The 27,564-nt window shown below is 37.9% G+C and overlaps 1 protein-coding gene across 5 annotated transcripts in view; it reads right to left on the bottom strand.

Moving 5' to 3' along the window:
* The window catches only part of QSER1 (glutamine and serine rich 1), a 72,232-nt gene that overhangs the window by 26,428 nt on the left and 18,240 nt on the right, over positions 1 to 27,564 (bottom strand). For all 5 annotated transcript variants that reach the window (XM_045808544.2, XM_045808547.2, XM_045808545.2 and 2 more), the window contains 3 exons: positions 13,134 to 13,246; positions 12,591 to 12,752; positions 6,046 to 9,732 (listed from right to left, as the gene is read on the bottom strand). In XM_045808544.2, the coding sequence (XP_045664500.2) occupies positions 6,046 to 9,732; positions 12,591 to 12,752; positions 13,134 to 13,246 (3,962 nt within the window). The remainder of the gene's footprint in view (positions 1 to 6,045; positions 9,733 to 12,590; positions 12,753 to 13,133; positions 13,247 to 27,564) is intronic.

Genomic DNA, 27,564 nt, shown 5'->3' with positions numbered 1-27,564 from the left:
GGAAAGAGAAGAGCCCCATGCAAGGTGAAGAATGTGCGGGGCAAATGCCATTTCTTTTTTCTCTTTTCTCTCTCCCAGCCCTGCGCCAAGGGCAAACCAAGTCGCAAAGCTGCAATGGTGTGGCGGTGAACCAGACATCTTAAACCCTGACAGAATGCCTTTTTGGAAAAACCTGGAAACAGAGTGAAGGGAATGTTACAGGACATACGTAATTATACATACAGTTACATAGTCAATTATAGCTCAATAAAGCTGGGGAGGCAGTCTATTTTTTGTCTTCTCCTGCTGTATTGCCTTAAGCCCGGGTTGCAGGTAATTGTGTCAAAGCACCAGCAGCTAAAACTCCAAGCAAAATTCCAGCTTTCTAGCCAACTGCCTAAGGAAATGGAACCCAGGGAGCTGGGCAGTATGGGAAATTCCCAGGGAGGAAACAGCTGGAGAACAGTATCCACTGATTTTGTATACGAACACATACAAGTCCCAGTTTCAGGCTTAAACTGCACCTAATGCAGAGCAGACCCAAACTAGCACAACGAAGGCTTTGAGACCTAAACTCTAACAAAGTCGACCCTTCACCCGAGTTCCGACTAACCACTGAGACAGGGACAAAGCGGCAGAGCAAAGGCTTGGAAACTGAACCAACAATGGAACCACCACCCAAGGACGAGACAGAATTTGTAGTCTGACTGACTGCTAAAACCACACAAATCAACATTCTCCAGAGGATTTTAATAGTACTCAAAATGTACAGGATACAATCCAAAAGTGCTCAATAAAATATACAAAGAAACAGAAAAATGTGACCAATTCTCAAAGTGAAACTAGATGCCACTCTTAACATGACTCCAATGTTGGAATTATCAAAGTCTTGAAAGCAGCTGTTGTAACCATGCTCCATGAAGTAAGGTAGGCATACTTTAAAATGAATGGAAGTTTGTAAATTCTCAGTAAAGAAAGAGAAACTAGAAAAAAAAACCAAAGACAAATTTTATAATTGAAAAAATATCTGAAAAATTCACTGGATGGGATCAATAACAGAATTGAGAAGGCTGAAAAATCAATGAACTTTAAGATAGGCCAATAAAAATTATACAATCTGAAGAACAGAGGGGAAAAGAAGATTGAAAAAATGAACAGAATCTCTGGAATCAAAAAGTTTTACATTTGTGTCACTGGAGTCCCGTAAGGAAAGATTGGTACAGAAAAAATAATGTCCCCAAACTTCTCGAATTTGGTAAAAGACAAATATTTTACAGATTTAAGAAGCTCAGTGAACTCCAGACAGGATAAACCCTACCCAGATAAACAATTACACCACTGAAAACCAAAGAAAAAGTCTTGGAAAAGGAAAAGTTTTTCAGGCTGATGGGAAATGATACCAGAGGGAAACTTGGACTATCAGGAAAAAAGGAACTGCAACAGAAATTATAGATACCTAGGTAAACAGAATAGGTTTTTTTCCTCCTCTTAAGTTATTTAAAGTATATTTGACTGTTGAAAGCAAAAATTACTCCTTTATTAGGGTTTTCAATATATGTAGATAGATGTAATATATAGGACAAATATGTGTAACATAAAGGCAAGGGTAAAGGGACCTGTATGATTGTTAGACTTTGACATTTTACTTGAAATCATAAAAATATTAATTTTAAGTGGATGGTAATCACTAGGTCAACTACTAGAAGCATAATGCAAAAAGATATAGCCAGGAAAAGCAGAGATAAATTTAAAAACAAAATACTAAAAGTTCAAATAATGTGTTTTAGAAAGATAGGAAAGAGGAAACAAAAAAAACCCGGGAAAACCAGAAAACAATAAAATGGAAGATCTAGCTATATCAATAATTACATTAAATGTAATTAACCCAGCAGAATATTCTTTTAAAGTACACATGGAACATTAATCAAGATCAAGCATATTCTGGGCCATAAAGCTAAGTTTAACAAATTTAAGAGAACTGAAATTACACAAAGTAGAAATCAGTAAAGGAAAGGTTATCTGGAAAATACCCAAATATTTGAAAATTAAATAAGTCATGGATCAAAGAGGAAGCATCGAAGAGTACTGAAAGAAAATAAAAATAATAAAAATAAAATTTGTGGGATACAGCTAAAGCAGGGTTTAGAGAGAGGTTTATAACATTAAATGCTTATAGCAGAAAAGAAGAGGGTCTCAAATTAACAAGTTAGGCTTTTACCACAGGAAACTAGAAAAATAAGCATAATAAACCTAAATCAAGCCGGAAAAAGGAAATAATGAGAACAGCAAAAATCAATGAAATTGCCAACAAAGGAGAAAAATAATCAATAAAATCAATATAAACTTCTATCCAGACTGACCACAACAGAGAAGACACAAATTACCAACATCAGGAAATGCTACCAACAACTCTAAACCCATAAATTTGACAACTCAGATAAAATAGACCAATTCCTTCAAAGATACAAACGACCAAAACAGTCAAGAAGAAATAGACAAGGTGAATAGTTCCATATCAAAGAAACTGAATTAATAGCAAAAAACTTTCTGACAAAGAAAATTCCAGGTCCAGATGGTTTCACTAACAAATTCAATCAAACATTCGTGGAAGACACAGTACTACCCAATCTCTTGCAGAAAAGAAAAAAGAAGGGGACAGCAAGACATTACAAAAGGAAAACTACAGACCAATATCCACTGCAAAGATGGAGGGAAAAAATTAGAAAATTGAATTCCTCAACATTTAAAAAAAGATAATATCTCACAGTTGTTGGGATTTATTCTGGGAACGCAAGGCCATGAATATATTTGAAATATCAATGTAATTTACCATACTGAAAGACTAAATGAGAAAACTACACAATCATTTCCACAGATAAAGAAAAAGCATGTGGTAAAATTCAACGTCTGTTCATTATAAAAACTGTTAGCAAACTAGGAAATGTAAAGAATTTCTTTAATGTGATAAGAAATCTACAAAAACCTACAGTTCACATCAGACTCAATGGCAAAAGGTTGATTTCTTTCCTCCAAAGATCAAGAACATGTTCAGGGGGCGTCTGGGTGGCACAGTGGTTAAGCGTCTGCCTTCGGCTCAGGGCGTGATCCCGGCGTTATGGGATCGAGCCCCACATCAGGCTCCTCTGCTGGGAGCCTGCTTCTTCCTCTCCCACTCCCCCTGCTTGTGTTCCCTCTCTCGCTGGCTGTCTCTATCTCTGTCGAATAAATAAATAAAAAATCTTAAAAAAAAAAAAAAAAAGAACATGTTCAGGATGTCGACACTCAACACTTTCATTAAACACTGTTTAGGAATGTTATTCCTGTGTGTTAAGACAGGAATAAAAAAGATAGAAGATTGGAAAAGAAAAAATAAAACTACACTTATTTGCAGATGACATTATTTCCTATATGAAAAAGTCCTAAGAAATCTGAAAAAAGCCCCCTAGAATAAAAGAATTGTAAAGATTTGTAGGATTTAAGATCAACATATAAAAAAACTACTGTATTTTAATAATCTACCAATAAATAAATGAAGTTTGAAAACTTTTAAAAGTATCATTTATGATAAATAGCACCAAAAATATGTAGGATCTATATCCCTAACTATAGAGAATACGCAGGATCTGTTTGCCTCAAACTGTAAAAGACTAGTGAAAGAAATCAAATATGTTCATGAATTATTAAAACTCAGTACACTGTTAATAATTCAGTTTTCTTCAAATTGCTATAGATTCAAGGAAATCAAAGTCTTCATTCCAGTGGGATTTTTTTTTTCTCTTTTGGTAAATATTGACAGCTGACTTGAAATTTTATATGGAAAAGGAAAGGAATTAGAACAGGCAAAACAATTTTGAAAAAGAACAGATTTGGAGGACTCACAACTACCCTTTTGCAAGACTTATTGTAACGCTCAGCAATTAAAACAGTATGGTATTTTTGAAAGCATAAACACATAGATCAATGTAACAGAATTCAGAGTCCGGAAACAGATTCATATAAATATGGTCAAATGATTTTGGACAAAGATGCAAAGGCAATAAGAGGAGAAAGGACTCTTTTCAACAAATGGTGCTGGAAAAACTGGACTTCTCTGTATGCCAAAAAATTAACGTCAACCCCTTACCTCACCTTACACAAAAACAAAATCAAAAGGGATCAGACTTGGGGGCGCCTGGCTGGCTTAGTCAGTAGAGCATGTGACTCTTCATCTCGGGGTTATGAGTTCGAGCCCCATGTTAGGTGCAGAGCTTACTTTAAAAAAGGGGGGTGGTGGAGATCATAGACCTAAATACAAAATGCAAAAGTTAGAAACTTCTAGAAGAAAACAGAACATTTTTGTGACCATGGGTTAGGCAAAGATTTCTCAGGACACAAAGCATAAAAGGAAAAACAGATAAATTAGACCTCATTGCAATTTAAATTTAAATTTGCGTTTCAGAGATATTTGAGGGCTTTGGGAATTTAGAGGATACGAGCGCTAATTCTGCCTGAAGTAACTTCCACAAAGTGACTTTGAAGATGGTCTTCATAGATAACAAAGTGCCCGTTAGGCTGAAAAAAATCTAGAGGGCATTCTAGCTAGAGAAAAACCTGTCCAAAGGCAATTGTGAAAGGGGCTTACAGGTCCCAGGAACAATGAGAAATTCAGTTGTTATAGAAGAGGAAAAGTGGAAAGAGTGGAACCAGAAAGTAAAATAAGGAGAGGGAGAATTTTTACATATTATTCTAATGTTTTTCCCCAGAAGCACTGAGAAGTACTTTACTGGTGTGAAGGATTCTAATGAGAAGCAAGAGAGGAGTTCTTCCACAGCAGGCGGCAGTGGGGATGGTAGCGAGAGGACCTCAAAGACCTAGTATTAAGAACTGGGTTGACGGTGATGATTTTAACCCCAAATGAAACAATAACACCTGTCTGGAAAAAACTAGTCTTAGATTCATCTTTAGAACAGAAATTACAAAAGCTTTGTTCTACAACTGGAAGAGGGAATAGAACAGTAATTACAAAGCACCCTGAACTGGGGAAAAAGGAGTATAAAACCTTACTAACTAGGATTAGCCACATCCATAATGTCTTTGACTCTAACCTTGACTTTCCATTACATTAATTTCACTGTATAACAAAACGAGAATTCTTTAGAAATGTATTAGCAGATGTTTCTGCTAATAGATTATTTGGGATACCGGTTGTTTCAGATCACTTCAGTAGTTACAGGTAGTCTTGAGTCCAGAGAGAAGCAAGGAAGTACATCACAAAGCACCACTGGACTTACACAAAAGAGCTAGGCAGGAATATAGGCTCTACAACCAGACAAACCTGAGTGCAGACTCCAGCTCTGTCACGTACTAGTTGTATGGACCTGCACAATGCATGTACTTGCGGCTACACCATCTGTATACTGGAGATAACAGTGTATATCTCACAACACTGCTACTAGTTCCTAGCACAGAGGTGGTGGCTATTTTATTGTAATAAATGTCTTCCCTTAGCATGTTTCTCAAAATAGTTGACATGAGGCCGAGCTTCTTGGAACAATTCCTCCAAATGTTCCCTTAACTACAGAGTAAAGTGAAATACGCACCCAAAGGTTTGGAGACATAGTCTGGAGCCTACACAAAATTTTTAAATTTTATCTTAATTATATTCATGTCCATGCTACACATACTATAACCATATTTAATAGTAAAATATTAATCATCAGGTAAAACTGACATACCAAGACAATACATCAGCTTATACTACAACAGGGTCCCCAATAAAATGCCTCATATCCATAAAGCCACTTTGAGATGTCTCAGATTAGAGAAGTCTGGATACATACTATGTAAATTATGTGTCATGTGGTAGAAAGTCAAAAAACCAGAAGTTTTCAACCTAAACCCCAAAACTTTCCTATAGGGAAGGAGCATTAAAAAAAAAAATAAGTACCTAAAATACCCACCTAAACATTTTGTCCTGCAAATTTATTTACAGACCCGCTTCAAGCTAAGAAAGCTTCAAACCTAGTCTATTAGCATAAAAATTAGAGTGGGAAGCTCTAATTATGAACCTAAAATTAAAAACTTTACCTATTTTCTTCTTTTTATCAGAAGTCGCATCCAATGTGGGTAAAGCAGTGGGGGCGCTTTTATAAATCTCATGACTGCGCACTCCGGGCTCTTCTTCATCAGAAGAAGATGAAGGTACATGGTCTAGGTTTTTAAGTTCATTATCAACTTTTTCTGACGGGCTGTTACCCCCAGTTTCAGACACTAAAGGTGTGGGTGCCATAGAAGAAGTCTTTGGAAGTGGTGGGGGACACAATGTACGAACAGTCTGGGTCCCTGGTCGTCTAGTCCTGTTGGGCATTCGGACGGCAAGAGTAGAAAACTGCTGCTTGGGCCCGGATTTCAGAAAATCTAAGAAAGAGGCAATAAATCCTGTTTTGACTTCTGGCTGTTTTTCCTCTACCTCTTTGATCTTCTGTCTCATTTTTTCTTGATGCTGATAACCATCGTGGCAGCCTTCTGAGGAAGGAGGGGTATATGGCAAATACACATCCGTTCCCCTCGGATTCTGGCGTTTGCCCTGGGCAGTTCTTTTCGGCTGTTTCTGATTACTGTTGTCTTCCTCTTTCATTTGCCCCTTTCCGGGTTTTTTCTTCTGCAGGTGAAAATGCATTAAATCGTGGTTTTCTTCTTCAATCTTGACACCAACGGCCTCCCCGGGTTGGGCCATGGCCAACAGTGCAAGAGCACTTCTAGTTGGGTTCACCGACACACCGCTGTCATCACCCCCTAAGGTGAGCTCACTCTCCGATGCGGCACTCTCTCCACTTATACTTCTACTAGAAACAAACTCCTGGCTTCTGTTATTATTTAACGTATTATCAATAGGAACTTCGCTATCCTCTTCAGATTCATGATTGGTAGCAGGCTGTTTCTTGAATGAGCCAGAACTTTGCTCCTGGGCTTCATGACTTGGTCCAACCACTGGTGAAATGACTTTAGATGCTTTATTTTGACCAGTTTCAATATGCTGTTGATCGAGAGTCATTTTTGACTGGAGGGTAGGTACTGGTGAAAGGTTTACAGCGACTTGATTTCCATTTAAGGAAATATCACTTATATTCTGTGGCTTTCCTACCGCAGCTGTTATGGAGTTAAAATCTGAAGTCACGTGCCCAACATCTAATGACTGCTGAAAATGAGATTTAGAATCACCATCTTCAACTGCTGGAATGGTTTCATTTGAAGCTGACTTGGAAAAATCAGAAGGAGTAACCCCACAAGCTGCTGCTGTAGCTGCTAAGATATCATCTACATTTGATAAAATATTTCTCTCATCACTGAGAAGCATTGCCTCTGGGAAACATATTGATCCAAGAGAAACAAAATGATTCTTTGAATCATGTTGATTTGTTTCACTGAAATGGCCCTTTGTTGTTAGATGTTGTTGTAATGGTTTTGAAGACTCAGAGAGGTCCATTTTCATGATTTCAGAACTTTGAGGATGGAGTTGCTGCTGAGAATGATCCCCATTGCTCTGAATAATATGGCCATCCATCTGAAGGAAAGGATGGACTATTTGTTGAGGACTTTGAACACGCTGTACTTGTAAAGATGCCTTTACTTGTCCTAAACCTGCCTGCAGTATTGATTGCTGAAGAATTTGCAGATCACAGGTAGAATCTAAAAGAACCTGTGTATTAGGAAGAGATGCCTGATGGCCATGCCCTAAAGAATGATTTGGAATTTGAATCTGAGATGAAGCATTAATTATGTGATCATGTTGCTCCTGGACCTTGGCTTCATGCACCTTGTGTATAAGAGCATGCTGTTGGTTGAGGTCTTTAGCATTCAATCTTATTTGTGGAGTTTGCATTAAATTAGTTGCCTTCTTAATATCAAGGGTTGGTGCACTGACTTGGCCAATTTGTTGGGTAAGCTGTGTCACTGAACCAACCATGCTTTCTTCTTTTTTTGACCCTTGTAGGGCAATCCCAACAACTTGATCCTCCAGACGAGAATTACTTCTGATCACGCTCTGAGAATATCTGTTCTCTGCCTTTGACACCTTATAAGCTGATTCTTGAACATTAATTTCTCCATCAGATAGCCTTTGGGTGGATGACTCAAGAGATACTTGTGGCTGTAATACCTGTAACTCCTGCATTGGAAAATCCTCTTCTTGCTTTGAAGATGTATACACGTTTGAGTCAAGTTTTCTTTCGGCATAAGACTTTGGATCAGGGGAAGGTATGTTGTTCTGTAAAGTCTGACGGTGAGTAGGGGATGCAAAAGATGATGACTGGACAGCAGGCAAAAACTTTTGGGACTGGGGCGATGACGACCCTTGAGTCTGAGCATTTTGGGAAGAATGCATAGAGATATAATTCTGGGTTGGGCTAGAATCTGGTAAATTCTGAGCCCGAGAGGCGGAAGAATAAGAGAGAGAAGGGGCTGTTAACGTTAGGGACTGTCCTGAAGCATAGCTTTCTGAAGGACTAACAACTGACAATACTTGTGACTGAGATGAATAACTAACCTGTGTCTGGCTAACTGGTGATAAACCCTGAGAATGACTAGATGAATAACTCTGAGACTGACTAACTGAAGACAGATCTCTCGTTTGAGCAGGATAGCTCTCATTTGTAACTGAAGATAATACTTCCTGTTGATTAGAAGAATAATTAAGTGTCTGATTTTCAGAAGTTATAGTCTGAGATGATCCAGAAAAAGTCAATGTTTTATATAAGGATGGCAACTTCTCCACTTTGTTGGACCTATAAACCTGTGAATGAACAATAGATGGCACATTATGTGGCTGCACTAAACCATAATTCTGGGACTGACTAACTGATAAAAGGCTGGGTAGCTGCGCCGTAGAATAAATTTGTGCTTGGCCCGATATGACAGAGCTCTGATTATGTAAAGGTTTGGAATAGCTTAACGTTTGCACAGGAGGAATTATACTTTGGGGCTTGGGGGTCTTAGTTGATGTTAGTGGTTGTTTTGCAGAACAGCTTTTTACTTTTGTAGCAGAAGGAGGAAACCCTGATGACGGAACTGCAGATGAGTAAGACTGAGCGAGTCCCACTGACACCTGGGAGGTCTTCTGTTGTAACCCTCCACTGCTCACCTGAGTAGACTCTCCGACGGGGCTACAGGATAAAGATGACTGCCTGCTTGGTTCCTGAAAAGTAACTACACTTGCATTTGATAGATAGCTATGTAAGGAATGCTGTGAACCAGTCAGTTGTGCCTGAATAGACTGGGTACCTGAAGGCCGCTGATGGTGTTTAATAACACTACATTCTCGAAGAAGAGCTCTTTCAATGGAAGAAGTAGAACTAGTAAAGAGAGTTGAACTGTAGGCTTGAGGAGTCTGCTGGGCTCCCCCAAGTGCTGAAGGCAACAAACTAAACTGAGGTTGTAAAAGATGGGGTGCAGACTCTTGAGCTGAGCGATATGTCGAAGACTGAGGTGGTATGCTGTTACTTAACGCAGAAGTGCCCAGGCGCTCAAATGCCAAAGCAGTTGGAACAGTTCCCTGGGAAGTCTTGATTTGTAGCAAAGGGTCATGAGGATTTAAAATTCCATTGGATGTAGTGTTAAAAGATGAATCCTGAAGCACCAGAGGTGAGGTGGTAGCAAAGTTTCTATTGCTGAAGGTGGTGGGATGCTGATAAGCAGAGAGGGCAGAGGGTGGAAGTGTTCCAGTGGTTGGCAAAGGTCCAGTAACAAACAGCTCAGTTGCTGCTGAGGAATGCATACCTAGGAAGAGAAAACATAAAAAACTTTATGCAATTACAGCACACGCGTGCGCACACACACACACACACACACACACGTGTCTTCACCATAGAGACTTACATAACCTTCAACCCATTAAACTCTCTAAGATTGAAAAGTCTGACAAATTAGTCCTGCATGTAAACTTCAAAAATTACATTTCAAAAACAGCTAGCTTTCTTTTTCTATTTTTATTTTTGAGAGAGAGAGAGTGTGTGCATGTGGGCGAATCTTTTTTTTTTTTTAAGATTTATTTTCTGAGAGAGAGCGAGCGAGTGTGCGCAGTGGGGAGGGGGAGAGGGAGAGAGAGAGTCCCAACCAGATTCCTCCCTAAGCATGGAATACAATGCGGGACTCCATCTCATGACGCTGAGATCATGGCCTGAGCTGAAACCAAGAACTGGTTGCTTAACTGACTGAGCCACCCAGGTGCCTCAAAACAGCTAGCTTTCTTTCTTTTTTTTTTTTTTTAAAGATTTTATTTATTTATTCGACAGAGATAGAGACAGCCAGCGAGAGAGGGAACACAGGCAGGGGGAGTGGGAGAGGAAGAAGCAGGCTCCCAGCAGAGGAGCCTGACGTGGGGCTCGATCCCAGATCACCGGGATCACGCCCTGAGCCGAAAGCAGATGCTTAACCGCTGTGCCACCCAGGCACCCCAACAGCTAGCTTTCTTAAAGCAAAAACAAAATTACAAAAGTATTAGCAATTCCTACCTATAATTATTATATAAATGAGTTTATATGTGTTAGATAAGGTCATCTGAAAATTAAGAAAACAAAAATGTACATAATCTCCAGTGATTAATTTATCCTGAAATCTCAATGCAATAGCAACAGACAAGCTAAAATGTTTGTAACATTAAAATTAAAACCCAAACTGCCTACATTTAACATGATAAGTAAATCTAAAAATAAATAGTGAGGTTAACACTGCAAAGTTTCTTTTATCAAAATATATACATTTTGGGGGCACCTGGGTGGCTCTGTCGGTTAGGCATCTGACTTGATTTTGGCTCAGGTCATGATCTCAGGGTTGTGAAATTGAGCCCCACAACAGGCTCCTCACTGAGCGAAAGTTTGCTGGAGCTTCTCTCTCCCTCTCCCTCTGACCCCCCCATCCCATGCACTCTTTCTCTCTAATAAATAAACCTTAAAATATATATACACACACTTAAAAATATCTTGGATTTCAAGTTTTGGCTTCCTATGAACAAATTCCAAAGAAGATGCACGCTTATCATAAAAGCTGATCAGAATTTAGCATTGTCAAGAAGAAAATGCTTTCATTTCAGGAAAGCATTCTAGCCACATATAGCAAAAGTTAACGTATGTATACCCTTATGATCTAAAAGTTCTACTTCTAGAAATTCATTCCACGGAAATAAGTGGACACAAAGATATTTGTACAAGATACTCTTTATAGTTATTTTGTGTGCTAATAAGTAGACACAACCCACATGTCCATCAACACAGGACTGATCAAATAATTATGGCATAACTGATTAATACTATTGCTATAAACACTGATTAAGAGAATATATATGTTTTGATATGCAAAGATATCAAAGAAGAGTAAATATCAAACTGTTAACTCTTCTCTACAAAAGTGGGACTGTAGTAAGGAACTATCACTTTCCCTTTTGTAGACCTTTTTATTGTTTATATGTTTTTCACTGAACTGCCATTAAAATTTTTTTATTTAGAAACATAGGGGGAAAAAGATTCTCTGGCCTTTTCAAAAACCTTCTCTCACTTCTTCCTATTAAATGTCAAAAAAGTATTAATACTATGAAGACAGAAAAAATATAGTTATACTTAAAAGAATGAATAACATTTAACATTTATGTTTAAAATAATAATCATAGAAACTGGAATAGAAAATCTAACTAAATATATATAGTACAATTATTCCAAGAAGCAAAAAATGAATCTACTTTGTTTTATAATATCCTCTTTTATGTCACACTAAAACATTACCTCCTTGGAGCACACTGAAAACCTCTATTAATGGAATTTACAACAGAATGATAAAGTATTATTTCCTATAGCGATTACTTTGAAATATCTCCTCAAATATGCTATGACATTTCTTATTCTTTAAAACAAAACCTTAAAAAAAATCACCAACTTTCCTGTCACCCTGAAAAAAGTAAAAATATATACAAATAATTTGGGGGGAGAAATAGTTGAAAAATGGAATGTATATGTAAATAGGGAAAATACAGTAATATCAGCCAATAATGGCCTTTACTAAATAGTGATGTAATCTGTTCAAGTCTAGATAACTTTACATAACTCCAGTGATGAAATCAGTCCCAACGTTGTTTTTGACTATACTACCTACTTAGCCTGAAGTCACGAGAAACGAACTTAGCACCCAAAAAACAAAAAAGATAAATACGTGAGGTGATGGATGTGTTAATTAACCAGATGGAAAGGGACTTCTTTCACAATGTAACATACAGCAGATCACCGCAACGCACACTTTAAACATCTTACAATTTAATCTATCAATTAGACCTCAATAAAGCTGAAATGGAAAAATAGAAGAAACTGAGTGTTTGCTTCTATTAAGTAGACAAGTAACCACTTAAATTGCCAGATAAGAAGTTGAGGTCCAGGGTTTATCTCTAATAATTACCTTCTTCAACTTGTTAGTTTCTATCAGCGATAAATTTGAATTCTGTCCAATGTAAAATTGTGAAAAATCCCAGGTTTTAAAGTTCACTGAAAAGCCAGTAATTACTTTCAGCCACACTACGTAGTGACAAGGCCATAAAAAGTGTATTTTTATCAGTATTTCTTCTGGACTTAAAAATTCTGAAAACAAAGCGTCACCTGTCTGCCAGGATGGAGCCCTGAATTGTGGTAAAAGAGTAGTTCCTGAAGAAGCAGCCTGAGCGGTTCGGGATTCAACAGCAGAGAGAAAATTCATCACTGAAGATTCTTTAGTGTTAGTGCTGGCACTGTTCACACTAGTATCGAATATTCCAGAAAGACCTACATTTGAAGATAAAATATGTCATAAAGTAAAAATATGTATTAATATAAAATTATTATTTCTGTTCTTATTTTAAAAAGGAATCTCTGAAATTTGAGGCCAGAAGTTCCACAACCCTGTTTTGAAATAGCAAACAAGTATTAGTTTGACCAAGTATAGTTATAATTTAAAGTCCACAAAGACCTATGAAAAAAGATCTCCCCACCAATTATATAGATATTCTCTATCAGTAAAAGATAAAGCTTTTGATTTCATTTTCATTTTCACTTTTCCCACAGCTCCATTATGTCCTGCCCACATTCATAACCCAATATGCGAAAGCTGATTTTTCTTCTTAATCACTAAATGTAGCCAGATGCATTTTATAAGAGCATTTTTACCAGTTGGCTGAGGTGTGGTAGCGTATCCAGGAAGCTGATGAGAGGCTGCAAAAGTCTGTCTCTGAAGGAGATCTGTTTCAGAGTGTGAGGGATGTCCTTCTTCATAGCTTAAACTAAAGGATAATAAAAAAATAAGTGACTGAAAACACACATAGCTCAAACAACTGGATCAAAACATCTCTAGGAGAGCAATTATCAAAGGTAGCGGAAGTCTGACTAAATTCCTGACCTACACATCAATAGATCAAACACAGTCTGACAACACTGGCAAAATGAGCGAAATATATTGAGGATAGAGTAGGAAGAAAAACGATGCATAGTATTTTCCTTAATTCAACTTTATTTCCTTTTACTGGTAGAGAAGTGACAAGGCATAGTGGAAAGAGTGATATCCTGGAAACCGGGACAGCTGAGTTCACTGTCAAAGCTCTACCACTGGCTTACAGTGGGATTTCACTAAGGGACTTAATTAATGTCAGACTAAATTCCTCGTCTGTGTGAATGAAGGACTAGACAAGATAATCTCTTAAGTCCTTCTAGTTCTAACATTTTATGGAATACCAGATAACTTGAATTAACTGATAATTAAAATAACTCACCTAGAAAATTTCAAGCCTCGACATTTTGAGAGTAATTCAGTAATTTTTCTCCCCTTGATTTTTACTTTGAGTATTTTAAACCCACAGAAAAACTGAAAAACCGCTTACTTCTCCCCTTGATTTTTGAGTATTTTAAACCCACAGAAAAACTGTAAAGAGTCCAATGAAAAACTTATACTGCTTACTTAAGACTCAATAATCGTTAACATTTTGTGACCTTTGTTTTATTTTTCTTTACACACAGATATAAACATACACACACTTTTTTTATTAAACCACTTGAAAATAACTTGTAGACATGACACTACATCTTTAAATACTTCAGCTTTATCTCCTAGGAATCAGGTATTCTTCTGTACAATTATCATTATTAGACTTGAAGAAATTTAACTTTAAGTCAGTAATAGTACGTAATAGAGGTCATATTCCAATTTTCCAATTGTTGCCAAAATGTTTGGGATTTTAAAGCTCTTTCTATGTGGAATCCAATCAAAATTCAAGAACTGCACTTGGTTATGACTTTTTAAATTGAGAACAGTGCCTCCACCCTGCCTCTAATCCCAGATCCCTTTGGTCTTGATTTCATGGCACAGACTTGTTATTGTTGTTGAGGAATCCAAGTCAGCTGGATGTAAACTATTCCAAATCCTGGCTCTGTCTGATTGACTCTCCATGAGAAGTAAGTGATACTTTGTACTTCTTATCACATCAGATGAGGATGCACATATCAGTCTGTCTCATAATTGGTGATGCTAAACTTGAATTGGTTAAAGTACACCTGTCGGATCTTTCCATGTAGTTATTTTTTCTCCTTTGAAATGCAATTGTGAGGTGTTACTTTAAGACAGTGTAAATATCTTATGCCCAACAGTCAAAGGTTTCAGACATCATCCACTAATGATTTTTAATTTAATTAGGACACTGGAGATGTGTGGTAATTGTCATTTTCTAATTACATCATTCTTTTAATATTTAAAAGGCGGTCTTCTTTTATAAAATAAAAATGAGCTTTCCCCCCTTTTCTCCCTCTTATGTACATGGATATATATACTTATATTTTCATATTTTTCAAAAATGCATATATCTTACACTTCAAAAATATATCACTATAGACTTAAAAATTGAAGTATAGTTGACATATAATATTAGTTTCAGGTGTACAACATAGTGATTCAACAATTATACACATTATGGAATGCTTACCGTGACACATGTAGTTACCATCTGTCACCATACAACATTATTACAATATTATTGACTAAATTCCCTGCTAGGAACATTTGTATACAAGTCTTTCATGGACATATGTTTTCATTTCTCTTAAGTTAAATATCTAGGAGTGGAATTACAAGGTCATAAAATAGGTGCATGTACCACTTTATATTACCATCAGTAATGAATCAACACTCCATTTTTGCTTTACATCCTTGTCATGACATGTTTTCAGTCTTCCTTTTTAAAAAAGATTTATTTATTTCTTTGAGAGAGAGAGAGAGAGAATGAATGGGAGGGGCAGAGAGAAGGGGAGAATCTAAAGCTGACTCTGCGCTCAGCGTGGAGCCTGACAGAGGGCTCAATCTCATGACCCTGAGATCATGAGCTGACCCAAAATCAAGAGTCAGCCACTTAGCCGACTGTGCCACCCAGGCGCCCCGTCAGTCTTTTTAATTTTAGCCATTCTAGGTAGGTATAGTGGTATCTCATCGTGGTTCAACTTGCATTTCCTAATAACAAATGATGAGCATGTTTTCATATGCCGACAGGCTATTCTTTCAACTCCTCTTGTGATGTTTGTTCCCATTTTTTGCCTTTAAAAGAAGTGGGTTAAGTTAGCTCTCTTATTAGGTTGCAAGAGTTTTTCTTATATTCTGGATCCACATTTTTGGGTCAGATATATGTACTGTGAATGTTTTCTTCCAATCTAATGGCTTGCCTTTTTATTTTTTAGTGTCTTTAAATAAAAAGCTTTCATCAAGTTAGTTTTATTGTGGTAAGAGCATTTAACATGAGATCTCCCCCCTTAACAAAGCATGTGATACATTAGTGTTAACCATGTGCACTATGTCCTCCAGATCTCTAGGGCTTATTCATCTTGAATAACTGAAACTTTATATCCTTTGAACAACTCCCCATTTCCCTCTTCCCCTAGCCTCTGGCAACCACCATCCCACTCTCCGCTTCTGAGTCTAACAAGGTTTTAATTCTTGATCAACCTAAGTACATTTTTTCCCCCATAAAATCGGTGCTTTTATTTTATTTTATTTTTTTAAAGATTTTATTTATTTGACAGAGATAGAGACAGCCAGCGAGAGAGGGAACACAAGCAGAGGGAGTGGGAGAGGAAGAAGCAGGCTCATAGCGGAAGAGCCTGATGTGGGGCTCGAACCCAGATCGCCGGGATCACGCCCTGAGCCGAAGGCAGACGCTTAACCGCTGTGCCACCCAGGCGCCCCAAAATCGGTGCTTTTAGAGTCGCTAATATATTCACCTACATTTCCTTCGAGTTTTAATGTTTTAACTTTTATGTTTAGATCTATGAACCATTTTGAGATAAATTTTGTGAGATAAGGGTAAAGATTCATTTTTTAAACTTAAAAAATTAAGGTACAATTTGCATACAATAAAATTCACAAGCCAGTGAGTTTCGACAAGTAAGTAAACACTGCAAAAACTAAGGGAGAAACAGCCCCATCAATACAAAGGATGCCCCCATGCCCCTTGGTAGTGAACTCCTCCCACCATCTCCTAAAGATCTAGTCTCTCTCCTTAGTTTTGCCTTTTCCAAAATGTCAAATGAATAGAATCATTTAATATGTAGCCTTTTGTGTCTAGCTACTTTCAGTTAGCTTAATGTCTTTGAGATTCATCCATGTTTTTATTTTTACCAGTAATTTATTATGTTTTACAGCTGAGCAGCATTCTGTTTTACGGACACATCAGAGCTCCGTGCTTGTTTTAAATCCATTAACAGTTTAAGAACCTTTGGGTTCTTTCCTGTTTTTAGCAATTATGAATAAAGGTGCCACAAACCTGTCCAAAAGTTTCTGTGTGAACATCAGGTTTCATTTCACTTGACTAAAAACATAGGGGGGGATGGCTGAGTTACATGGTAATGCTGAACTTTAGAGAAACTGCCTATTTTCCAAAGTGGCTATCCCTTTTGCATTCCTCTAGTAATGTATGTGTGGTCTAGTGACTGCATCCTCACTAGCGCTAAGTATTATCAATTTATAAGCTGTTTCTTTTCTTTTTAAAAATTTTAACTGTTCTAATTGGTGTGCAACAGTACCTCATTGTGGTTTGTTTTTTTTAAACATTTATTTGAGGAGGGAGGGGCAGAAAAAGAGGGAGAGAGAATCCTAAGCAGAACTCACACTGAATGCGGGGCCCCATGCGGAGCTCAATCTCACAACCCTGAGATCACGACCAGGGCCGCAACCAAGAGTCGGCTGCCTGACGGTGCCACCCAGGTGCCTCCTTCACTGTGGTTTTAATTTGCATTTCCTTAATAACTAACAATGATGAGCACATTTGCTCGTCTACCATGCAGAAATCTTTGGTAAAATATCTACTCAAATCTTTTGCCTATTTTTTATTGAGTTATTTGTTTTCTTGAGTTTTAGGTATTGCCTATATATTCTAGAATCAAATCCTTGGTGAGATATATGTTTTGCAAATATTTTCTCCCACTCTGTGGCTTTCATACTTATAACAATGTAGTTAGAACAGAACCATTTTTTAAAAGATATTATTTTTAAGTAATCTCTACACCCAATCTGGGTCTCAAATTTATCACCCCAAGATCAAGAACTGCATGCTCCACTGACTGAACTAGCCAGGTGCCCCTATGAATTGTATTTTTGCTGTTGTTGCTGAGAGATCTTTGCCTACTCCAATAGCTCAAAGATTTTCTCTTCTGATTCCTTCTGGAAGTTTTATAGTACTACTTTTTCCATTTAGGTCTACGATTCATTTGGAATTAATTTTTTGTATATGGTGTGAGGTAAGGGTTGGGATTCATTTTTTTTTTTAATTTGGGTATGCAATTGTCCCAGTACTATATATTGAAAAAACTAATTTTTACCTATCGAATTGCCATGGCACCTCTTAAAAAAAATCAACTAGCCATATATTTGTGGTTCTCTTCTTAAATATTTTGCTACATTAATATGTCTGTTCTTAGGCCAATAACACACAGCCTGATAAATGACTCATTCAGGTTGTAAAAAACTTCCAATTTTGTTCTTCAAAATTATTTTGGCTATGCCAGGTATTCTCACACAAATTTTAGAGTCAGCTTGTCAATTTCTACAAAAAACACTACACATCAATTTGGGGAAAACTACCATCTTAAAAGTACTGAGTGTTCTAAACCATGAATATATTTATTTACTTAGGTCTTTAATTTCTCTCAGCAGTCTTTTGTAGTGTTTAGTACATAATTCTTGCAAGTATTTTGTTAAATTTATCCCTAAGTTTCTCATTTTGTTCTAAATTTTTTTTAAATTACAGCTTTACTGATATGTAATTCACATACCTTAAAAGTCATCCGTTTAAAGTCTATAAATCAGTGCATTTTTAGACTATTCAGTTATGCAACCAGAACCATAATCTAATATTAGAACATTCTCATTGCCTCAAAAATAAACCTGTACCCATTAGTATCACTCTGCATATCCCCCTCCATCCAGCCCCAGGCAATCACTAATCTACTTTCTGTCTCTGTGTATTTGCCTACTCAAAACATTTCACAAAAATGGAATCATACTATATGTGGGCCTTTTGTGACTCAGTATAATCTTTTCAAGGTTCATCTATGTTACAAAATGGATATACCAGTACTTTACTCCATTTTATGGCTTAACAGTATCCCATTGTACATTTTCTTTAGCCATTATAAGTTGATAGATATTTGGGTTTTTTCCACTGTTTGGCTATTATGTATGTTTTCTCTTGGGTATATACCTAGGAGTGGAATTTTTTAATCATATGACAACTCAAACATGTTCAACATCTTGAAAACTGGCCAACCAAATTGGCTGTACCACTTTACATTACCACCAGCAATGGTTAAGGGTCACTATTTCTCATCATCTTTGCTGATACTTCTTACAGCTTGTGTTTTTATTATAATAGCCATCCTAGTAGGTGTGAAATGGTACCTCACTGTGGCTTTGATTTGCATTTACCTAATGATGTTGAACATCTTTATTTTATTTTTTTTTAAGATTTATTTATTTGTGGGGGCACCTAGGTGGCTCAGTTGTTAAGTGTCTATCTTCGGCTCAGGTCATGATCCCAAGGTCCTGGGATTGAGTACCGCATCGGGCTTCCTGCTCAGCGAGGAGTCTGCTTCTCCCTCTCCTTCTGCCTGCCTCTCTCTCCCTGCTTGGGCTTTCTCTGTCAAGTAAATAAATAAAATCTAAAAAAAAAAAAAAAAAGATTTATTTATTTGAGAGAGAAAGAGCACATTGCAAGGGACAGCAGGAGAGAATCCTCAAGCAGACCCCTGCCAAGTGGGCAGCCCAATGCGGGTCTCAATACCATGACTGAGATCATGACCTGAGTGAAATCAACAGTTGGACGCTTAACTGAGCCACCCAGACATCCCCATTTTGACTTAACTTTTGTATACAGTGTAAGGTAAGAGTCTTAGTTTATTCTTTTGCTACTCTCCCCGTTTGTGTGCTCTCTCTCAATTAAGTAAATAAAATCTTTTTTAAAAAGTAAAAAAATAATCTACACACATATATTTCCTTGTTCTATTAGCTGCCGGAGCCTAGAAATGAAGACTCCCCGGATGCAAAGAGCATACTTCTTACCCAGATCATGGCTCCTAATATCATACTTCAAGAAAAAGGAACCAGTGCTCCCTGAAGAAATGGGTCATTCTAGTACTGGGGCAGGAAATACAGAAGAACTCAAGCATCTTATAGTACCAGAAAGTAAGACAGTGCTCAAGAAAAAAAAAAGAAAGATAGGGGAAAACCCCTACATTTACAAAGTCGTGTTAAAGGAAAAAAAAAAAAAAAGACAAAACAACAACGGCATGTCAAGGGGACACAGAAGCCAACTGGAAGACCTCCCAATGGCCAAAGATTTTAACCCTTATAAAAATCTGATAGTCACTGATTTGTTGACATTGATTATTTTTAAAGTTAAAAAAGTTACTTTATGGTTTTGGGGTTTTTTTGTTTTGTTTTGTTTTCGTAGTAATCTCTACACCCGAAGTGGGACTAGAACTCACAACCCCAAGATTAAGAGTCACATGCTCGGGGTACCTGTGTGGCTCAGTTGGTTGAGCGTCCAATTCTTGATTTCCGCTCAGGTCATTATCTCAGGATCCTGGGATCAAGTCCAGGGTGGGCTCTGTACCTCCGCAGGGAGTCTGCTTGAGGATTCTCTCCCTCTGCTCCTCCCCCACTCACGTTCACACTACCTCTCTCTAAAAAGTGAATAAATACATCTTAAAAAATAAAGTCACACACTCTTCCAACTGAGTCAGTCAGGTACCATGACATTGTTAATTTTTTTAAACAAAGGCCAGATTTTTTTAAGTGTTTAAAAAAATTTTTTGGGGGGGGGGCGCCTGGGTGGCTCAGGCATTAAGCGTCTGCCTTTGGCTCAGGTCATGATCCCAGCGCTGTGGGATCGAGCCCCGCGTCCGGCTCCCTGCTCAGCAGGAAGCCTGCTTCTCCCTCTCCCCCTGTTTGTGTTCCTTCTCTCACTGACTCTCTCTCTGTCAAAAAAATAAATAAAAAATGTAAAAAAAAAAAAAAAAAGATTTTCTTTTGAGATTTTTATTTTTCAGTAATTTCTTTTTTTTTTTTTTTAAAGATTTTATTTATTTATTTGACAGAGATAGAGACAGCCAGCGAGAGAGGGAACACAAGCAGGGGGAATGGGAGAGGAAGAAGCAGGCTCTTAGAGGAGGAGCCTGATGTGGGGCTCGATCCCAGAACGCCGGGATCACGCCCTGAGCCGAAGGCAGACGCTTAACCGCTGTGCCACCCAGGCGCCCCTATTTTTCAGTAATTTCTGTGCCCAATGTGGGGTTTGAATTTATGACTCCGAGATCAAGAGTCACATGCTCTTGAATCAGCTAGCCAGGAGCCCCACAAAAGCCAAGGTAAAAAAAAAAAGATTATCCTGGCCCGGGGGCGGGGGAATGACACATCTCAAAACATGGTCAACAGATTCCCATATTTGAGCCAATGTAAGATCTCCTTTGAATAAATGTTCATTTATTTAATATAGGACCTACCCTGATAGAGTCCTTCCTAGCCCCCAAGGCTAGGGTGGTAGGGAGGAAAACACGGAACTTATATTATCCCCATACATACTTCAAAAATTACAGGAGCTAAGGCCTAGAGAAGAGGGAAGAAGCCAAGAGATAAGAGTCACAATTGTTTTAATGTTCATATTCCCAGCCTAGCATGAGACGTCAATCTTCTATCTCCTCCCCACACACTCAAAGTAGGGTAGATTCAATGTTGAAGATAAGAAGGATCAGAATTTTGCAGGGGGTAGTATCATCTCCCTTCAGTTGCTGTCACTTAAACGCCAATTAAAAAACTGATATTTTCCTAAAAATTAAAACAAACCGAAAGATTAATTATTCAGTTACTACTTTCTGGCTTAAGTCTGAATATTCTTTCCTAAGCTTCTTAATTTTTAAATTTTTATTTATTTTTTTGAGAGGGGGAGAGAGACAGACAGAGAGGGAGAGGAGGGGGAAGAGGCAGAGGGAGAGAGAGAATCCCAAGCAGGCTCCACGCCCAGTGCCAAGACCCATGCAGGCCTCCATCTCATGACCCTGAGATCATGACCTGAGCCAAAATCAAGAGTCAGATGCTTAACTGACTAAGCCACCCAGGTGCCCCTACACTTAATCTAATATGTTTAGCAAAGAAAATTAACTTTTAAGGCAGATGAGAAACCGGAGACAAAAAAATCTCTTCTAAATGACAGTTTGTGCAGTGATGGCATATGATCATAAGAAAAAAAATGTTTTTGAATATATTACTGAGAATAAGCTATATTATGGTTTATATCCTGATAGCAATAACATACAAATCTATTCTTTGGGTAGCATACTCTTATGTCCATAGTAGTTAAGAAACACATTTCAAGTTTTAAAATCAATTAGCAAATTTCCATGAAATATGTTAAATCCCAAGGAAACAAGCCAGTACTTGCACACAAGCAATAAGTTTACCTAAGCACTGAATGAATGATTTTGCCTTATGTAGTCTGGTTTACTTTTTATGTATTTATTTTAGAGAGAGCGCCTGGCAGGGAGGAGCAGAGGGAAAGGGAGAGAGAGTCTTAAGCAAACTCTACACTGAGCAGGGAGTCCAACACAGGGCTCGATCCCACAACCCTGAGATCGTGACCTGAGCCAAACCAAGAGTTGGACACTCATCCAGACTGTACCACCCAGACACCCCACATTTAGTAGCTCTATTACTCTCTTCTCCGTGTTAAAGAATTTGGCCACTGAAGATAGAGATATTCTGGTATAATAAAAACAAAATTCGGGGCGCCTGGGTGGCACAGCGGTTAAGCGTCTGCCTTCAGCTCAGGGCGTGATCCCGGCGTTCCGGGATCGAGCCCCACATCAGGCTCTTCCGCTATGAGCCTGCTTCTTCCTCTCCCACTCCCCCTGCTTGTGTTCCCTCTCTCGCTGGCTGTCTCTATCTCTGTCAAATAAATAAATAAAATCTAAAAAAAAAAACCAACAAAAAAAACCCCACAAAATTCTCTTTAAGCTTTGAAAATATGGTTTTAAACTTTTCATAGTTGAGAAAGATAAAAACCCTGGATTGGAAGTTAGAAGGCCCCAATTTCAGTCCTGATTCTGCAAATGACACTAGAAGACTTTCAGCAAAACACGTTATTTTGTAGAGGCTTCATTTTCCTACTTATGAAGCCTAATGCTCTTTGTATTAACTCATATTCTGAGTCAAGCTAAATATTTTTACTTCATCTATCATACAGTATTCTTTAGTATAAAATCTGTCTTCAAGGGGTGCCTGGGTGGCACAGCGGTTAAGCGTCTGCCTTCGGCTCAGGGCGTGATCCCAGCGTTGTGGGATCGAGCCCCACATCAGGCTCCTCCGCTATGAGCCTGCTTCTTCCTCTCCCACTCCCTCTGCTTGTGTTCCCTCACTAGCTGGCTGTCTCTATCTCTGTGGAATAAATAAATAAAATCTTTAAAAAAAAAAAAATCTGTCTTCAAAATTGAGTGTAGAGATAAATCACATGGAGTTCATATAATTAACTTTGCGTGTGGAACTCTAGCATGTCTGTCCCACTCATACCAAAATGTCAAGTAATTTATAAATACTTTATTTTAGCTAATCATAGTCTGAGAATTAAAAACAAAAACCTGAAGTATAAGAATAATCAGCCCCTGGGTGGCTCAGTCAGTTAGGTGTCCGACTCTTGATCTCAGCTCAGGTCATTTTTTTTTCTTTGAAAGACAGAGAGAATGTGCACGTGCAGAGGGGGTGGACAAGGATGTGGAGAAACCAGAACCGTCATATGCTGCTGGTGGGAACGTAAAATGGTGCAGCCACTTTGGAAAACAATTTAGCAGTTCTTCAAAGTGTTAAACACAGAATTACCAGAAAGACCCAACAATTCCACTACTAGGTATCTACCCAAGGAAAACGAAACATATGTTCAAATACTTTCATACAAATGTTCACAGCAGCATTATCTGCAAAAGCCAAAAAGTGAAAACCACTGAATATACACTAACTAGTGAAGGGGTAAACAAAACGAGCTACATCTCGGCAATGGAATATTATTCTCAGTACTTATGGTACTGGTACATGCTACAACATGCCTGAATCATTTTTTTAAAGATGTTATTTATTTATTTGAGAGAGAGAGAGAGAGCGAGAGAGGATTTAAGCGGGGGGTGGGGGGTGGAGGGAGAGGCAGGCTCCCCACTGAGCAGGGAGCCCAACGCGGGGCTCGATCCCAGGGTCCCAGGATCATGACCCGAGCCAAAGGCAGTCGCTCAACTGACTGAGCCAGCCAGGCGCCCCGACATGGATGAATCTCTAAACCATTATGCTTAGTCATAAAACCCAAACACAAAAGAACATGTATTGTATTATTCCATTTATATGAAATGCCCAGGAAAGGCAAATCTAAAGAGACAGACAATGGATTAATGGCTAGGGCTAGGGCTGAGAATGAGGACTGATTATAAAGAGGCACAAGGTTTCTTTTTGGGGTAATGAAAAAGTTTGAAGATTAGACTGTGACGACACTGTGGTAATGAAAATATACTAAAAATCACTGTAAACAATATAGGAGAATTTTATGGTGTGTAAATTAAATCTCAATAAAGCTGTTAATTAAAAAAAAAGAGCTGGAAGACTCAAACGGCTTAGATTCACTATCTCTAAGGAAACTTGGGCAAAGTATAGCTTCTCCGAGGCTTCACTTGCTCATTTGTAAGGCTACCTCAGAGCACAGGTAACTCCTATTCACTGTACCGCATAGGTCTTTAGGGTCATTACAAGTGGGTTTTGCAGAACATCAGAAGGCAGAAGAGAGGAGTCTGAGTATTATTTGTCCAATCCCTCCATCACAACCATGATTCCAGCCAAGCCACATCCCTCTACAACCATAGCTCCTTCTGGGCTCCAATAACTTGTTGCCCCACCCCTTCATGGGCCCGGAAGTGGCTTCACACTGCCACAACTCATTCAAAGTCTCATTATTCTTTTTTGGTTCCCTTAATCCTGCCCCCAACTATAAAACTGAGCCCCTCATTAACATGAATCAGATGAATCAAAGGAACGAAATTATGTTTCAGGCAGGGCCCTTAGCTGATAATTAGCGTAAAGAAAGAGCAACTGGTACTTTGTACCAATAAGCTATTGTTAAAACAAGTATGATTTCTTGAGATAAGTAAAATTATTTTAACTGTTCCATACATCTTTTTTTTTTTTTTTAAGATTTCATTTATTTGACAGAGAGAGACACAGCGAGAGAGGGAACACAAGTAGGGGGCGTGGGAGAGGGAGAAGCAGGCTTCCCGCAGGCTTCGTTGCGGGGCTCAATCCCAGGACCCTGGGATCATGACCTGAGCCGAAGGCAGACGCTTAACGACTGAGCCACCCAGGCGCCCCTGTTCCATACATCTTTAATGATCTTTACCTATTTCATCTTATACAAATGATACACTAAAGTTGGCTAAACAGGTGTTTTTCTTTACACTAAGAAGGTGAAATGAAGGCTAGTACGGTATTTCCTGCCTGGTGGCGTGGTAGAGCATATTCAAAAATCAGTCTATCAGTTCCAAGCATTATTCACACAAAGAGAGACAGACTTTGGCATTTGTAACAGATGCCCAAGAAAAACGATGCCAAAGTCAAGGCTATGAAGAGTTTCCGTCTGTTGTTCTGTCAGGAAATAAATGAAATGTGATGGTGATGTGGCATATGCTTGGCTATGTTCATAACAAGAGACACCAAGGCCTGGGTTGGACACAATTCCAAAATTCCATTTCATCATCTTCCTTTTTTATTTCTGTCATCACCTGCATTACTGACCTTTCCTTTGAACAAAGACAAAATTTTCAGATCCAACTTTTCCCATCTCCAGTATTTTTCTGGAACATTTTTCTTTTAGAAGAAATACATCTGTATAGCTACATGCAAAAGAATGAAACTGGATCACTTTCTGAGGCCATACATAAGAATAAACTCAAATATATCAAAGACCTAAATATTAAGACACAAAACCATTAAACTCCTGAAAGAAAACATAGGCAGTAAACTTCTGGACAACAGCCTTAGCAATATTCTTCTGTATCTGTCTCCTTAGGCAAGGGAAACAAAAGCAAAAATAAACAACTGGAACTATATCAAACTAGTAAGCTCCTACACAGTAAAGGAAACCATCAACAAAATAAAAAGGCAACCTACTAACTTAGGAGAAGATATCTGCAAATGACATATCCAGTAAGTGGTCAATACCCAAAATATATAAAGAACTCATACAACTCAACACGAAAAAATCAAACAATCCAGTTAAAAAACAGAGGACCTGAACAGAGGACCTGAATAGACATTTTCCCGAAGAAGACATATAAATGGCCAACAGACACAGGAAAAGACGCTCAACATCACTAATCATCACGGAAATGCATACCTAAATCACAATGAGATTATCATCTCACACCAGTCAGAATGGCTAGAATTAAAAAGACAAGAAATAACCAATATTGGCAAGGACACCCTCATGCACTGTTGGTAGGAATGTAAATTGATACAGCCACTGTGGAAAAAAGTATGGAGGTTCCTCAAGAAATTAAAAATATCATACACTTTAGTAATGACAGTTGCTAGTCTAGTCTAATAATGACAATCTATGACAAGAAATGTCATACAATAATTCTACTTCTGGGTATTTACCCAAACAAAACAAAAACACTAATTCAAAAAGATATATGCATCCCTATATTTATTGCAGCATTATTTACAAAAGTCAAGATATGGAAGTAACCTAAATGTCTATCCACAGAAGAATGGAAAAAGATGCGGTATATACATACACACACCAAAATATTAAGCCATAAAAATGAAATCTTCCCATTTGCAACAACATAGACGGACTAAGAGGCTATTATGCTAGGTGAAATAAGTTAGAGAAAGACAAATACCATATTTTACTTCTATGTGGTATCTAAAAACAAAACAATCAAAAAACAGAAATAGGCCATAAGTACAGAGAACTGGTAGTTGCCAAAGGGGTAGGGGTTGGAGAAGGGGCAAAATAGGTGAAGGGGATTAAGAAGCACAGATTTCCAAGGGCGCCTGGGTGGCTCAGTTGGTTAGACATCCGACTCTTGATTTCAACTCAGGTCATGGTCTCAGGGTCCTGGGATTAAGCCCCTGGACGGGCTTGTGCTGGGTGTGGAGACTGCTTGGGATTCTCTCTCCTACTCCCTCTGCCCCGCCCCTCACACACATTCTTTCTCTCTCTCTCTCAAAAAATAAAATATACAAAATAATAAATGAGTCACAGGGATGACTAGAACAGAACAGGGAATACAGTCAGTAATACTGCAATAACTTTGTACAGGGACGGATGGTAACTACACTTATCATGGTAAACACTTCATAACGTACATAAATGTCAAATCACTACGTTGTACACCTGAAACTCATATAATACTGTATGTCAACTATACTCAAGTTAAAAAATTTTAAAAAGAAAACCAGGGGGAAAAAAACCCCAAATACATCTGCCAAAGCAAATTATTTTGTGATTTGAATTGTTGCAATGTATTAAGTACCTCTAATGTCTAGACATTAACATATTCATTTAAGAGGTAGACAAAAATGGTCATGTGGGCCCTGGATGATTATATCTCTTTTCAGGCTCTGAAGAAATTATAAGAAATGAACAAGTATACAGCCGGTTATTTCTCACAACACAAAACATACTTCAAATTTCCCAGATTCGAATGTATAGGTGCCACGAAATGTTTTTTATTTTAGCTTCTTTATTTTATCTTATTGTTTGTGGCCTAGTTACCTTACCACATTAAATTTCTCCCTTTTATGAGAAAACTAGTACAGCTGAATTTTTACTGTATCAAAATTTTGTTCACTATTAACCTGGTCTAGGATTTCTGGCATTAGGTAAGTCAAATCTGTCTAAAGATACATATTTACCTTAACAATTCACATTTATGCATTAGATTTCTAGACAAATATTTATATACCTTTTATTTAACATAAGAACCTAATAACATTTCATAGAATAGAGAAAAAGATTTTCAGGTGAATCAAAATCCAAAG

This window comes from Ursus americanus, chromosome 24, assembly GCF_024610735.1.
Source record: "Ursus americanus isolate L20-20 chromosome 24, mUrsAme1.1.p, whole genome shotgun sequence".
NCBI lineage: Eukaryota > Metazoa > Chordata > Mammalia > Carnivora > Ursidae > Ursus > Ursus americanus.
Note: the sequence above shows the minus strand (reverse complement) of the source record. Positions and strands in the feature narration are given on the sequence as shown.